The sequence below is a fragment of the Micromys minutus genome, assembly GCF_963924665.1.
Source record: "Micromys minutus genome assembly, chromosome: 1".
NCBI lineage: Eukaryota > Metazoa > Chordata > Mammalia > Rodentia > Muridae > Micromys > Micromys minutus.
The window spans coordinates 65,254,872-65,269,243 of record NC_137969.1 but is presented as its reverse complement, the minus strand read 5'-3'; the positions used below and the strand labels follow the sequence as shown (position 1 = coordinate 65,269,243).

The window sequence follows — 14,372 nt, the reverse complement described above, 5'->3', positions numbered from 1 at the left end:
CATGGATCAGAACACACAGCTCTCAGCTACTGCTCCAGTGCCTGTCTGCTTGTTCCCTACCATGATAGTAGACTAAACCTTTGAAACTATAAACAAGCCCCAAGTTACCTGCTTTCTCTTATATGAGTTGTCTTGGTCATGGTGTCTCTTTACAACAATGGAACAGCAGCTTAGACAGTTGCTGTATTAGAGGATCTTTTTTTTTTTTTTTTTTTTTTTTTTTGATCCTGTTTGGTCATTCTAACATCCAGTTGAATTGCTTAAGCTTAAAAGTTGTGGGTGGATTTTTAATCAGCCTCCTATACATTTGTAATTACTTCTCTGTTCTTTCTGGACACTAGATCACCCAGGACAACACTACACTGTCATTCCCCTGGTGTTCACAAGATAAAAGCACTTTCTGGAACCACTGTAAGTTGATTTTAATGACGTTTTATTGAATCTTGAAAAAGGACCTGAGTCACATGCTTCTCTAGCTTTCTTATCACAAATTGCTTTAAACAGTTTTAGTTGTAATTAAAAATAAGAGCTAATTTCAACTTTCTACCAGTCTGTCATTATTCTCCCTGTCAGTATAAATTGTGAAATGATATCTGATTTTTACTCCAGTTTCCATTTTTAATTGTTTGTTCATTCATTCGTTCACTCACTCACTCATTCATTATGGTAAGGATTGAACCTAGGGCTTTGTACATGCTTGGCAATGTTGCACCATTTAGCTAGCACCACATTCCTTACTAGTTAGCTTCTTTATCCATTAGGATGATAAACGCTGTTAATGGGACTCTTGGATGAATAAGTCTAAGTCCTTCCATTGAAGAAAACATGTGAATGCAGATGAATGACGGTGACATTTACTGTGCTGACATGCAAAACAGACTGATAGTTGTGGCAAGAGAAAGCATCTCCACACATTGTCAAACAGACCCTGTCCCCTGGTTACTTGAGTACTGCTGAACCAGAAGAATGATAGCATTGAGTGTGTCAACAAGGGATAAAAATGTGGTAGAGACAGTGAGGAGAGCAAGTCGGCAGACTTACCATCTAGTCTAGTACATATAGAGAAGCTGAGGAGCTAAACACCTGCTGTAGGAAATATTTGTTAATAAATCCTCATGTGGGGTTTCTTCTCACCTTTGAGCATTTCTGTCCTTGGATGAAAGCATACACACATCCTTTGTATTTCTATTTTTAAATATGCCTTAGGCAGCACACTAGCTGGGTAGTTGCCTATCCTCCATGCTGTTAGGATCAATTATTACCCTATTGATAACCCCAAGTTGTCACTCTCTATTTCTGTGTTTTATCTGTGCCACTCTTGGCTCCAACTGGCTTTCCCACAGGGCCAGGATGGCTTTATTTCTACCCTGTGGCATCTCTTCTTCCTCTCTCTCCCTCCCTTCCTCTGTCTCCTGCACCTATCTTCCTCTCCTGCTCCAAACTTCTATTCATGGTGGCTTCTCTCTACTTCTCTTCCTCACAGTTCTGAAGCCCAGGAACCTAAACCCCACCTATCTCTCTTCTGCCCAATTATTAGCTGCCAGCATCTTTATTCATCAATCAGAATTAACTTGGCAGCAGAATTCCAGAGGCTACATGCAAATTACACACTTAGCATTACATTAAACAGTAAAAGACAAGACCTCAACAACCTTCTGTAGGTGTGGGATTAATTCTAGTATAAAATCTACTTTCCTCTATTCTTAGGTAAGGAACGGTCCTCAGTGACATTTAGGCTTATGTCCATATTTGAATCTATTTCAAATATTACATTTTTTTTTCATTTGTATTTTCTCTTACATCCAGGAAGTGGAACGGCATCTGACTATAGAACAGTCTTACTTTTGCTTCTTGTGGTATTACTCAGTTGTGTAAGTAAAACACAATATAAAGGTAATTAGTGCTTTCAGAGTATTTAGCTCTCACATAAAAAAAAAAAAACTCACAAATGCATGATTCACATCATGATTTGCATACAAACATCCATTCTCCAACTAAGATATTCTCAAATGTATTGCCAAGGCAGTGTTGAATTAGAAGTTATAAAAATATCAGCAATGGGCTGGAGAGATGGCTCAGCAGTTAATAGCACTGACTGCTCTTCCCAAGGTCCTGAGCTCAATTCCCAGCAACCACATGGTGGCTCACAACCATGTGTAATGGGATCTGATGCCCTCTTCTGGTGGGTCTGAAGATAGCTACATTGTACTCATACATGAAATAAATAAATCTTTAGAAAATTATAAGAAACTACAATTTGAGTGCTTACTGCATTTCTATATTATCTGTTTCTTTCTTGTTGTTGTTTTATTTCATTATTATTTTAATTTTATGTTCATTGGTAGTTTGCTTGCATATGTCTGTGTGAGGGAGTAGAATCCCCTGGAACAGGAATGTCAGACAGGTATGGGTGCTGGAATTGAACTCGGGTTCTTTGAGAGAACAACCAGTGCTCTTAACCACTGAGCCGTCTCTCCAGCCCCACCTGTCTGTTTTTACGCAGGTTCTCCCTGTATACCTCTGGCCAGCCTGACCTTAGCTGATAGACCAGGATGGCCTCCATTCTGTGATGATCCTCTTGGCTCTACTTCTGGAGACTGTGACCATGAAGTGTCCAATGTTGCCCAGCTTCAGTTTTATACACATATTCTTTCTCTCTGTTTTCATAATGATGATAGGCTTGTGAGAACCATTATTCTTATTTAATAGATAACGATGTACATTTGAGTGGGTTGGAAATGAGAACCAAACTACAAAGGTGCTGGAAGACTTGACCTCTGGCCTTTCAGACCACAGAGCTCTTCTATTTTCAAAGGCTCCATTTTACATAATTTTTCAGTCACTACTTAGCACAAGAATGAGTGTGAGGTGGAATCTCAGGGTTCCTTTGATTTGCGTTTACCTGATGACTAAGGATGCTGAACATTTCTTTAGGTGCTTCTCGGCCATTCGATATTCCTCAGTTGAGAATTCTTTGTTTAGCTCTGTCCCCCATTTTTTAATAGGATTATTTGATTCTCTGGAGTCTACCTTTTTGAGTTCATTGTATATATTGGGTATTATCCCTCTATCAGATGTAGGATTGGTAAAGATCTTTTCCCAATTTGTTGGTTACCATTTTGTCCTATTGACAATGTCCTTTGCCTTACAGAAGCTTTATGAAGTCCCATTTGTCAATTCTTGATCTTAGAGCATAAGCCATTGTTGTTCTGTTCAGGAAATTTCCCCCTGTGCCTATGTATTCAAGGCTCTTCCCCACTTTCTCTTCTGTTAGTTTCAGTGTATCTGATTTTATGAGAAGGTCCTTGATCCACTTGGATTTGATCTTTGCACAAGGTGATAAGAATGAATTAATGTACATTTTTGTACATGCTGACTGCCAGTTGAACCAGCACCATTTGTTGAAAATGCTATCTTTTTTCTATTGGATGAAAACTTGAGTTGGAATTTTGATGGGGATTGCATTGAATCTGTAGATTGCTTTTGGCAAGATGGCCATTTTTACTATATTAATCCAATAATGCCAATCCATGAGCATGGGAGATCTTTCCATCTTCTGCAATCTTGAATTTCTTTCTTCACAGATAAGAACTTGCTTGGTTAGGGTCACATCAAGGTATTTTATATTATTTGTGACTATAGTGAAGAGTGCTTCTATATTTTTTTTCTCAGCCTATTTATCCTTTGAGTAGAGGAAGGCTTTGTTTGAGTTAATTTCATATCCAGCCACTTTGCTGAAGTTATTTATTGGGTTTAGGAATTCTCTTGTGGAATTTTTGGGATCACTTAAGTATAGTATCATATCATCTGCAAATAGTGATATTTTGCTTTCTTCCTTTCCAATTTGTACCTCTTTGAGCTCTTTTTGTTGTCTAATTGCTCTGGCTAGGACTTCAAGTACTGTATTGAATAGGTAGGGAGAGAGTGAGCAGCCTTGTCTAGTTCCTGATTTTAGTAGATTGCTTTAAGTTTCTCTCCATTTAGTTTGATGTTGGCTACTGGTTTTCTGTATATTGATTTTATTGTGTTTAGGTATGGGCCTTGAATTCCTGATGTTTCCATGACTTTTATCATGAAGGGGTGTTGAATTTTGTCAAGTGTTTTCTCAGCATCTAATGAGATGATCATGTTTTTTTTTCCTTTGAGATTGTTTACATAATGGATAATGTTGATTGATTTCCATATATTGAATTATCTCTGAATTCCTGGAATAAAGCCTACTTTATCATGGTGGATGATTATTTTGATATGTTCTTGGATTGGTGTGCAAGAATTTTATTGAGTATTTTTGCATCGATGTTCATAAGGGATATTGGTCTGAAGTTCTCTTTCTTCGTTGGGTCTTTGTATGGTTTAGGTATGAGCACAACTGTGGCTTTATAGAACGAATTGGGTAGTGTTCCTTCTGTTTCTATTTTGTGGAATAGATTGAAGAGTGTTGGTATTAGGTATTTCTTGAATGTCTGATAGAATTCTGCACTAAATTCATCTGGTCCTAGGCTTTTTTATTTTTTTTGGTGGGGGGCGTTGGGAGACTTCTAATGACTGTTTCTATTTCTTTAGGGGTTACAGGACTATTTAGATAGTTTATCTGATCCTGATTTAACTTTAGCACCTGGCATCTGTCCAAAAAATTATCCATTTTCCCCATATGTTGAGTAGGGGATGCTTTTGTAGTAGGATCTGATGATTTTTTGAATTTCCTCTGTTTCTCTTGTTCTGTCTCCCTTTTCATTTCTGATTTTGTTAATTTGGATACTGTCTCTGTGCCCTCTGGTTAGTCCGGCTAAGGCTTTATCTATCTTGTTGATTTTCCCAAAGACCTAGCTCCTGGTTTTGTTGATTCCTTGTATAGTTCTTCTTGTTTATACTTGGTTGATTTTGGCCCTGAGTTTGATTATTTCCTGCCATTTACTCCTGTTGGGTGTGTCTGCTTCTTTTTGTTCTAGAGTTTTCAGCTGTGTTGTAAAGATGCTAGAATATGCTCTCTCCAGTTTCTTTTTAGCACTGCTTCATTGTGTCCCATAGATTTTGGTATGTTGTGCCTTCATTTTCATTAAATTCTAAAAAGTATTTAATTTCTTTATTTTTTTTCCTTGACCAAGTTATCATTGATAACAAGACCATTGTTCAGCTTCCATATGTATGTGGCCTGTACTGGCTGGTTTTGTGTCAACTTGACACAAGCTGGAGTCATCACAGAGAAAGGAGCTTCAGTTGAGGAAATGCCTTTATGAGCTTCAGCTGTAAGGTATTTTTTCAACTAGTAATCAAGAGGGGAGGGTCCAGCCCATTGTGGGTGGTGCTGTACCTGGGCTGGTAGACCTGGGTTCTATAAGAAAGCAGGCTGAGCAAAACAGGGGAAGCAAGCCAGTAAGTAACATTCCTCCATGGCCTCTGCATCAGCTCCTGCTTCCTGACCTGCTTGAGTTCCAGTCCTGACTTCCTTTGGTGATGAACAGCAATGTGGAAATATAAGCTGAATAAACCCTTTCCTCCCCAACTTGCTTCATGATATTTGTGTAGGAATAGAAACCCTGACTAAGACATGGCCTATCTGTAGTTATTGAAGATCAGCCTTAGTCCATGGTGATCTGATAGAATGTATGGGATTATTTCAATTTTCTTCTATTTGTTGAAGACTGTTTTGTGACTGATTATATGGTTAGTTTTGGAGAAGGTACCGTAAGGTGCTAAGAAGAAGCTATATTCTTTTGTTTTAGGATGAAATGTCCTATAGATATCTATTAGATCCATTTGGTTCATAATTTTTTTAGTTTCACTGTGTCTCTGTTCAGTTCCTGTCCATTGATGAGAGTGGGGAGAGCAGAGCCCTGAGTTTTCCCTGGGCACAGATACAACCTGGAAGGAACTTGTGCTTCTGGCTGGGCAGGGCTTTGAATTTCCTGGTTCCTGTGGGCATCCCAGTTAAGCTTGGTGTTGGGGAAAATGTTGTGGCCTCAACTGCAATCTTGAGTGTGTCAAGAGGTTCAGTGATCCTTCCTTGGTGTGTTTGAACTCCTGGGATTCAAGCTTCTTCTGTGATCCTGGGCCTGTTAACACACCTGTGATCCTGGGCCTGTTAACACACCTGTGATCCTGGGCCTGTTAACACACCTGTGATCCTGGGCAGGTTAGAGCACCTGGCTTTCTCTGGGTGTTGTGGGTGCGGAACCAGGGTCCAAGGTCTGCTCAGGGCACAGGTTCAGACTGGAAGGGTTGGCATTTTCTTAATTAGTAATGGGGAAGGGTCCAGCCCACCATGGGCAGTGCCACCCTGGGCAGGTGTCATGTGTTCTATAAGAACAAAGGTTGAGCAGCAAGCCCCGGGGAACAAGTCAGTAAGAAGTACTCTTCCATGTGTTTGCATCAGTTTTGGCCTCCAGGTTTCTGCCATGTTTGATTGAGTTCCTGTCCTTACCCCCATCAAAGATGAAATTTTGTATAGAACTCCTCCCCAAGTTTTTTTTTAAAAAGATTTTTAAAAAAGATATGTATATGTGTGTGTATACATATACACACAGACACGGCAGAAGAGGGAATCAGAAACCATTACATATAGTTGTGAGCCACCATGAGGTTTCTGGGATTTGAACTCAGGACCTCTGGAAGAGCAGTCAGTGTTCTTAACCATTGAACTGTCTCTCCAGCCCCCCAAGCTGCTTTTGATCATAATATTCCATGCTCTAAAGAAGATACCCACCATATGATTGTAACAATTTCTTTTTACTTTTTCATTTTTAAGAAATGGCATCATTATGTGTGCTTTTCTGTGAGTTACCTCCCTCTCTAAAATTTTTTTAATCCATCTGCATTCGAGCAAGAATTCTTGGATCCTCACTGTGATGCTCAGGCATTTGTTTTTAAGTATGGACAAGGCCATATACATTCTAGAGTGACAGTTTTCACCATTTGTAACTCTGTGACCTTTTAAAAAAATCTTTTTATTGGGTATTCTGTGTATTTACATTTCAAATGTTATCCCCTTTTCTACCATCTCCCATCCCCCTTCCCACCTCCCCTTGCTTCCATAAAGATGCTCTCACTCCCAACCACCCTCTCACACCTCATCACCTTGGCATTTTCCTACACTGGGAAAATAAGCCTTCACTGGACCAAAGGCCTCTCCTCACATTGATGCCTCTGCTACATATGCAGCTGGAGTCATGGGTCTCTCCATATGTACCCATTGGTTGGTGTTTTAGTTCCTGAGAGCTCTGTGGGGTTTGGTAGGTTGATATTGTCTACTACCTTCAATACAGATTTTTGTGTTGTGGTGACCCCAGCCACAAAATGATTGTATTGCTACTTCATAACTATAATTTTACTACTCTTATGAATCATAATAAACAGGATATCTGCTATAAGACCCCCAAAGAGGTCATGACCTACAGGTTAGAATCACTGCTGTACATCCTGCTTTGTAATGTTTTTCTACTCAGAATGCAGCCCACTAATCAGAGGCTAGAAGGTGTTAGAAATAAAGAAAAACAAGCTACCTCATTTGTCCTAGTACTGCTATATGACTATTATTAACAAGACACTTTATTATTTGTACATGTGCTGTAACTGGGGAGTGCTGGTTAAATAGCAATTTCTCCAAACCATGTACCTGAAACACAATTGCCTAAAGGAGAGCTGGGCATGTAGCTCACTGTTAGAGTACCTACTCAAGCATGTGCTAGCCTCTAGGCTACATACACACACATGCTCATATACACACCAGACACTCACATACACACACACACCACACATAAATATACACACATATACATATACACCACACATTAATACACACACACACACACACACACACACACACACACCATACCACACACACCCTACAAGCTAAGATCTGTATATGCAAAACAATATGAAGTGTTTCTCTTTCTGAGTTCACATTTTTATTTTGAGAATCTGGTGCCAGTACACAGTCTTCTCTTGTGGTATCCCTCTTCTTTATCAGAAAACCTCTGTTCTTATTTTATTGCTATTTGTCTTTTTGTTTTTGCAGTGCTAGGGATCAAACATAAGGCCTTTTACAGTTGGCCATTGAGCCCTACCGACCAGGCCTGGGTTTGTAGAGAGAGGTTTTGGTATGCAGAAACAGTGGCTTTAACCTCCAGGCCTGCCCCGCCTCCTGAATGGCAGGATTCATATTTGGTAGACAAATACTCTATCACTCAGTTGTGCCTGTACCCCAGGGTTTGTATTGTAACTTATTGTATCTTACATTATAATTTATAAGGAATATTTCCACTCAAGGATAATATACAAAATTCTATTTATTTTGGTCATTTTTATATGTCAATAAAGTTTGTTGATTTTTTATTAAGGTTTGTAAATATATTAATTTTTCCGACTATTCATTTTATCCATATTGTAAATAGTCAAATTTTAAATTACTTTTTATTTCTTGAGATGAAGTTTTATTATGTATCCCTGGCTGTTCTGGAACTCACTATGTAGACCAGGCTGGCCTCAAAATCTGCCTCTACCTCCCAAGTTCTGGATTAAAGGTATGTGCTACCATGCCCAGTTCCAAAATTACATTTCCTTACTAGATCTTGTATGAAATACAATTTTAGATTTCTTTTTAATAATTATTTTTAGAGCAATTTGAAATTCATAGTAAAACTGAGGAACACAGAAAGATATTTCTATTGGGTTATCTGCCTTCAACTGGTGCTCAAGCACACCCCCTTTATCAATATGGCTTCCCAGAGTCGCATATTTACTTTATTTGATAAGCCAACATCAGCACTTGCACAACAAAAGTCTAGGGCTTACATTGTCAAACTAGTCTTGGTACTGCATTTTCCACGAGCATAGAGAAATGCATAGCGGTTGGTCTCCATCATCCTGGTATTGCATATTCTCACCATCCTAAAGAACTTGCATTTTACATGTGCATCCTTCTTTCCTACCTGGCCCCTAGAAATCACATTTTAAAAAATTATCTCTTCCTATTGGTTCTCATTTTCTACAATGACATATAGTTGGAATTATATAGTATGCAATGTTTTAGACTAGCTTCTTTGACTCGGTAGTATACATTTAAGATTCAAACACCTTGGTCCGCTGTGATGGCAGATGAGTGATAGACCCTTTGGTAAATCAGTAGTATTTAGAGAGTTTGTTTTTGTTTTACATTTAACATCAAATTCTTTATATTTATGTACCAAAAGGTAAAGAGAATATCCAAAGGTTTCAAAACAATGTATCTTGGCTTTCCGCCAGCTTGGCCCCTGTGGAGGCCTGCTAGAAATAGGACTCCTGAAAGGGGAGAACATCTGGAAGGCTGTGGTGCAAGGCCATTTTTCCTGGCTAGGAGTGAGGTCTCTGAAACCAAAGAGAGCACAGGGCTCTTCATAAAGCTGAAGGTGTTTATGCCCAAGATGAAACTGAATTGCATTTGGCCAAGAGGCTTATGTGTATAAATCAAAAAAATCAGTGCAGCACCTCCTGGAGGGACACGAAACAAAACCAGAGGGATTTAGGGGAAGTAACTAGGGCCAGAGAAATTGAGGCATGGTTTGTGCCAAATTCTGAAGCAACCGTCCTGCTAAGACCAATGGACAGAGTCCATGTGATGATGCTATATACCTGGACATACCTTAATGAGAAGTAAATAGACAAGCAGTGCGTTTTTCTTTTGGAAAAAAGAAGAAACATGTATATTGAAGATACAGCATTTCAACTTACGTTTCATATGATGTTTATTAAATGTATTTCCTTTTTCTCCCCACAGAAACATTTTTCACAACCTAAGCCAGGTAATGTTCGTCAGTTTTGCATCTCTCCCAAATGTTGCCCCTCCAAGGTCTCCCTTCATTACCGTGTTTCCAGGAATTCCCCCAAAATACTTTTGCCATAAATGTTGCATAGAGTAACAGTGCTCAAAGTATGTCTGATGACCCTTTGGGTTGTCAGGAGGCCTGGTCAGGAGGCTTGATGACATATCAATGCAAGGGTGGGCTTCTCTCCAATATTGATCCTAAATATCAGAAGCAGAGAGGATTACTCAAGTGTCTTCTGTTGAAACAGTAAAGAGATTTTGAAACTATTTGCCAATGTTGGGGGTTGCGGGCTGTTCATAAAATAATTTAGCATGTAATATGATTATTAAGGCTGTATAAATTATCATTGAATGTTCTTAGTTTTTTGGATGTTAAATATTGATAAATATAACCCAGTCAATACATAAAAGGCCTTATGGAAGCTACACATGGTTTGCACTCTGAGTAATCGGAGGGATGATACCCAACAATTGTAAATTTGAGGCCAGCCTGAGCTACAAGTAAGATCTTGTATAAAAAATGACACGAAACTAAGTTTTGAAGGCTGGAGATGTAGCTTATTTAGCAGTGCACTGTCCTGGCAAGCACAGAGATCTCAGATCACTCCCCAGAGATCAAGGGTATTTTCAGCTTTACAGTGAGTTCAGTCAGCTGATACTGTCAGATGTTATCTAGGACATAGAACAATCGCATCATGGAAGGAACCTGTCCAAAACACTATACCAAAAAAAAAAAAAAAAAAAACCAACAAAGAATATATTAATTACAGTTATGCAAAATATATAATGTATGAAACTCTAATGCCATTTTAATTCTAGTTTTCCATGTTGGGCATTGGTGGCCTACACCTTTAATCTCAGCCCTCAGGAGGCGCAGACATGTGGACATCCTGATTTACAGAGCAAGTTCTGGGACATCCAGGGCTACAGAAATAAGAGAGAGAGAGAGAGAGAGAGAGAGAGAGAGAGAGAGAGAGAGAGAGAGAGAGAGAGAGAGGAAAGAAAGAAAAGACAAAAAGAAAAGAAAGGAAAGAAAGAAAGAAAAAGTAGGGCTTTGGGAAGCCCAAATTAAACTAAAGACATTGAGAAGAAAATTTACTAATATTTTGCAAGGTTCCTGCAACAGATGATTTCATTTGAGTTCTTGATAGCCTTTAAAAAGCACCTTGATGCTAATGATGTCCAGCAGATTATGAATACCTAATCTCAATCAACTCTTAATCTGGGTGTTGGGTGCACAGTAGCAGCAGCACAAGCTTCTACCCTCATGTTTGTGTCATTACAGCTTGTTTTAAAATATTATATGAAATCACTTACTTGATTTATAAACCCATTATAATTCTAAAATCTAAAACCTGACAGTTTTAAAACTTATTGACACATTTTTGAAAATATTCAAAAATTTGGAATCAAATAGCAACAAGGAGCTTCTGCTACTGGTAGAGGCTGTAAAGACTGGTGACTAATCCCAGAACCTACAAAAGTTAGGAAGGAGAGAGGAAATCCATACAATTGTCTTCTTATCTCTCTTATGTGAACCATGACACATAACCACCAACTGTAATGCAGACACACACACACACACACACACACACACACACACACACACAAATGCACAATAATAAATAAAAAATTTAAATGTCCGGAAGATATCAAACCAATAATACGCTGCGATATGTTGATATTATACATCCCAGGAATCTGTCAGTATCACCTAGAATATCATCAAAATAAAAGATACAAAACAACCTCACAGTACTTAGAAACTTTTACCAAGATTTTCCAGAAAGAAAGATTTCATTCCCATATTTAAGAACCATGACAAAAGCAAATAAGCCTCCAGCTCAACTACCACAACCAAACAGTCAGCATAGCTAAGAGAAGCTCTCAGAAGTCAGACCACCTCAATGGCTAACTCAGATGTGGCTAAAATAACCACCAGGAATCAGCAAATATTTAAATGCAATTAATAAATTTAATAGCCACTGAAAATGCTATAGTGAGTATATCACATTGTGTACCCATTTCAAACACATGAGCATTCAGCAGGCTATATACTTCGACAAAAGACTAAGACAATGGGTCATGCATTTTGTAACCAAGCCTTTAACTTGGAAATTAGTAATAGAATTACTTAGAAAATCTTCAGGTTCAATTTTTTTTTTTTTTTTTTTTTTTTTTTTGGTTTTGTTTTCCTCACTCCCTAGCCAACACAAGTTGGTCATGGACTTACAGTTCTCCTACCTCCACTCCAAGAATGCTGGGATTATAGATGTACACCATTCCAACCAGCCTCCACCTTATTTTTTTATGGTGCTTATGTGGGTGTTTTACCTGTGAACCACCTAATAGGTGAATGAAACCTGGCCTCTGGAGGAGCAGTTGGTGCTCTTCATCACTAAGCAGTCATCTCCAGTCCCATAAGATGAAGATTTTAAATACATGTGTTCATGGGTCACAAAAGAAATTGAAATTAAGATTACAAAGTTTTTGGAACTAAATAATGAAGCTCTCCATGCAGATATAAAGGGACAAGGACAATCCTCCCCATATTTACAACAACACAGAGGAAGATGTACACCGGAAGTGACAGTGAACCTTGAACACAGGGAGAGACCCTAACATTTTCTCTTGAGACAAAAACAGTAAAACCACTCTGAATTACCATTTCCATCCAACTGAATGGCACAGAGGGTAGGGGTGGGAGGAGAGAGGGAACAAGTTCTTATATATTGTTGTGGAACCTAACATTGAAACTGCACTACTGTGTAGTAGCTTGAAAAATTAGAATGTGCAGTTAACAAAAAGACACAGTGTGTGTGTGTGTGTGTGTGTGTGTGTGTGTGTGAGTGTGTGTGTGTGTGTGTGTGTGTGTTTGTGTGTATGGGGGGGTTGATACACACCTTGATCTGGGATTGATCACTAGAATCAAGTGTCCTAGTTAGAGTTAATTGTCACCTGACCTAGCCTATAGTTATCCAGCAGGAAAGCTTATTGGCTGTTTTTGAAGGATCTTTATGAGGTGTCTGTTTGTATTAAAGGAGGAAAGATGTTATCTTTCTATACATATTTTTTTTGTATTCTGTACAAAGGTTTTCAGAATTTACAGAAACAGAGGCAATGACTAGTTGGTTACCTGTAGACTGTGGGAACTGGATGATGGGGAAGAGAGAGAGTGTTGTCGTTGTCACCCTATTTTAGATAAAGTTTGCTGGGCTGGAGAGATGGCTGAGTCATTAAGAGCACTGGCTGCTCTTCCAGAGGTCCTGAGTCCAATTCCCAGCAACCACACGGCAGTTCTCAACCATCTGTAATGAAATCTGATGCCCTATTCTGGTGTTTCTGATGGTAGTGATGGTGTACTCATACATAAAATAAAGTCTTGTAAAATCTGCTTTTTACTGTGTAAATAAAATATTCAAAGAAAGAAACCCTGTCTAGGAAAAAACAAACAAACAAAAACAAAACCCTCCAATGGTGTCTGTTTCTATTGAAGTACCATATATGTTAGATACTATAAGTGACAAAGGATGTACAGAAGCTGATTTCATTGTCTGTAAAAAACAAAAAATGTGGAAGTGTGTAGGAAGGCTGCTACTGATACATGATACATGATCATATCTGCTTACTGATACGAAGAAAGGTGCATGATCATTAATACAGAATGTTGTTATCAGTTCCTTCAAGGTATAGGAAGAGTACTTTTAACACCTCATGGAACTCTGTATTGTCCCAGTTATTAAGACTACAAACACTGCTCCTGATGTTTTAAAATAGAAAATAATAAAAACTTTTTCATTTCTATTTTATGAGTATGCATATTTTACCTATATGAACCTCCATGTACCATTTCCATGTCCAGTTCTCGTAGAGGCAGCAGAAGACATTGGATGCTTTGGAACTATAGTTACATGTAGTTGTGAGCCACCATGTAGGTGCTGGGAATTGAACCCACATCTCTCTGAACATTCAGGACTCTTAATCACTTAATTATTCCAGTACCAATAACAAAAACTTGAGTAAAGAATATTTTTAGTGGTTTCTGCAACAAAAAATGAAATTTGTAAAAAACTGGAAGAAATATGAAAACATTTTATTCATGTATTTTTAATTCTTTAATAGTAATAATAATAATAATAATAATATATACAATGTATTTTTTACACCTAATCTTATCTGTCCTTTAACTACTCCAAGATTTACTCTCTACCCTACCCCCTCCTAACTTAGTTCTCTCCCTCCCTCCTTCCCTCCCTCCCTCCCCCCACCCTCTCTCTCATAACCCATGAATCCCAAATTGTGCCTCTTATACTTTCTTTTACAGATTGTTACTATATGGGTGTACGATCCAGAAAGTGCCAGCACTGAAGAGTTACTGTGGATCGCAAAGAAACCTTCACTGGTGAGTATCAGTGTCATTCGTTGGCTTATATAGGCATCCAGTCTTTTCTGAGGACTGAGTTTATGCTGTAATCAATTGATAGTGTTTTACATTTCTTGAGGCCAGTGTAGAACCATTATATTCCTCTCCATTGAGCATTCTTCTCATCACTGGTGAAGAGATGGATCCATT

At 38.5% G+C, this 14,372-nt stretch overlaps 1 protein-coding gene across 1 annotated transcript in view; it reads left to right on the top strand.

Moving 5' to 3' along the window:
- The window catches only part of CATSPERE (catsper channel auxiliary subunit epsilon), a gene marked incomplete at both ends in the record, with an annotated part of 111,847 nt that overhangs the window by 14,285 nt on the left and 83,190 nt on the right, over positions 1 to 14,372 (top strand). The window contains 2 exons of the mRNA XM_080925761.1: positions 9,752 to 9,776; positions 14,124 to 14,201. Coding sequence (XP_080781887.1) covers positions 9,752 to 9,776; positions 14,124 to 14,201 — 103 coding nt within the window. The remainder of the gene's footprint in view (positions 1 to 9,751; positions 9,777 to 14,123; positions 14,202 to 14,372) is intronic.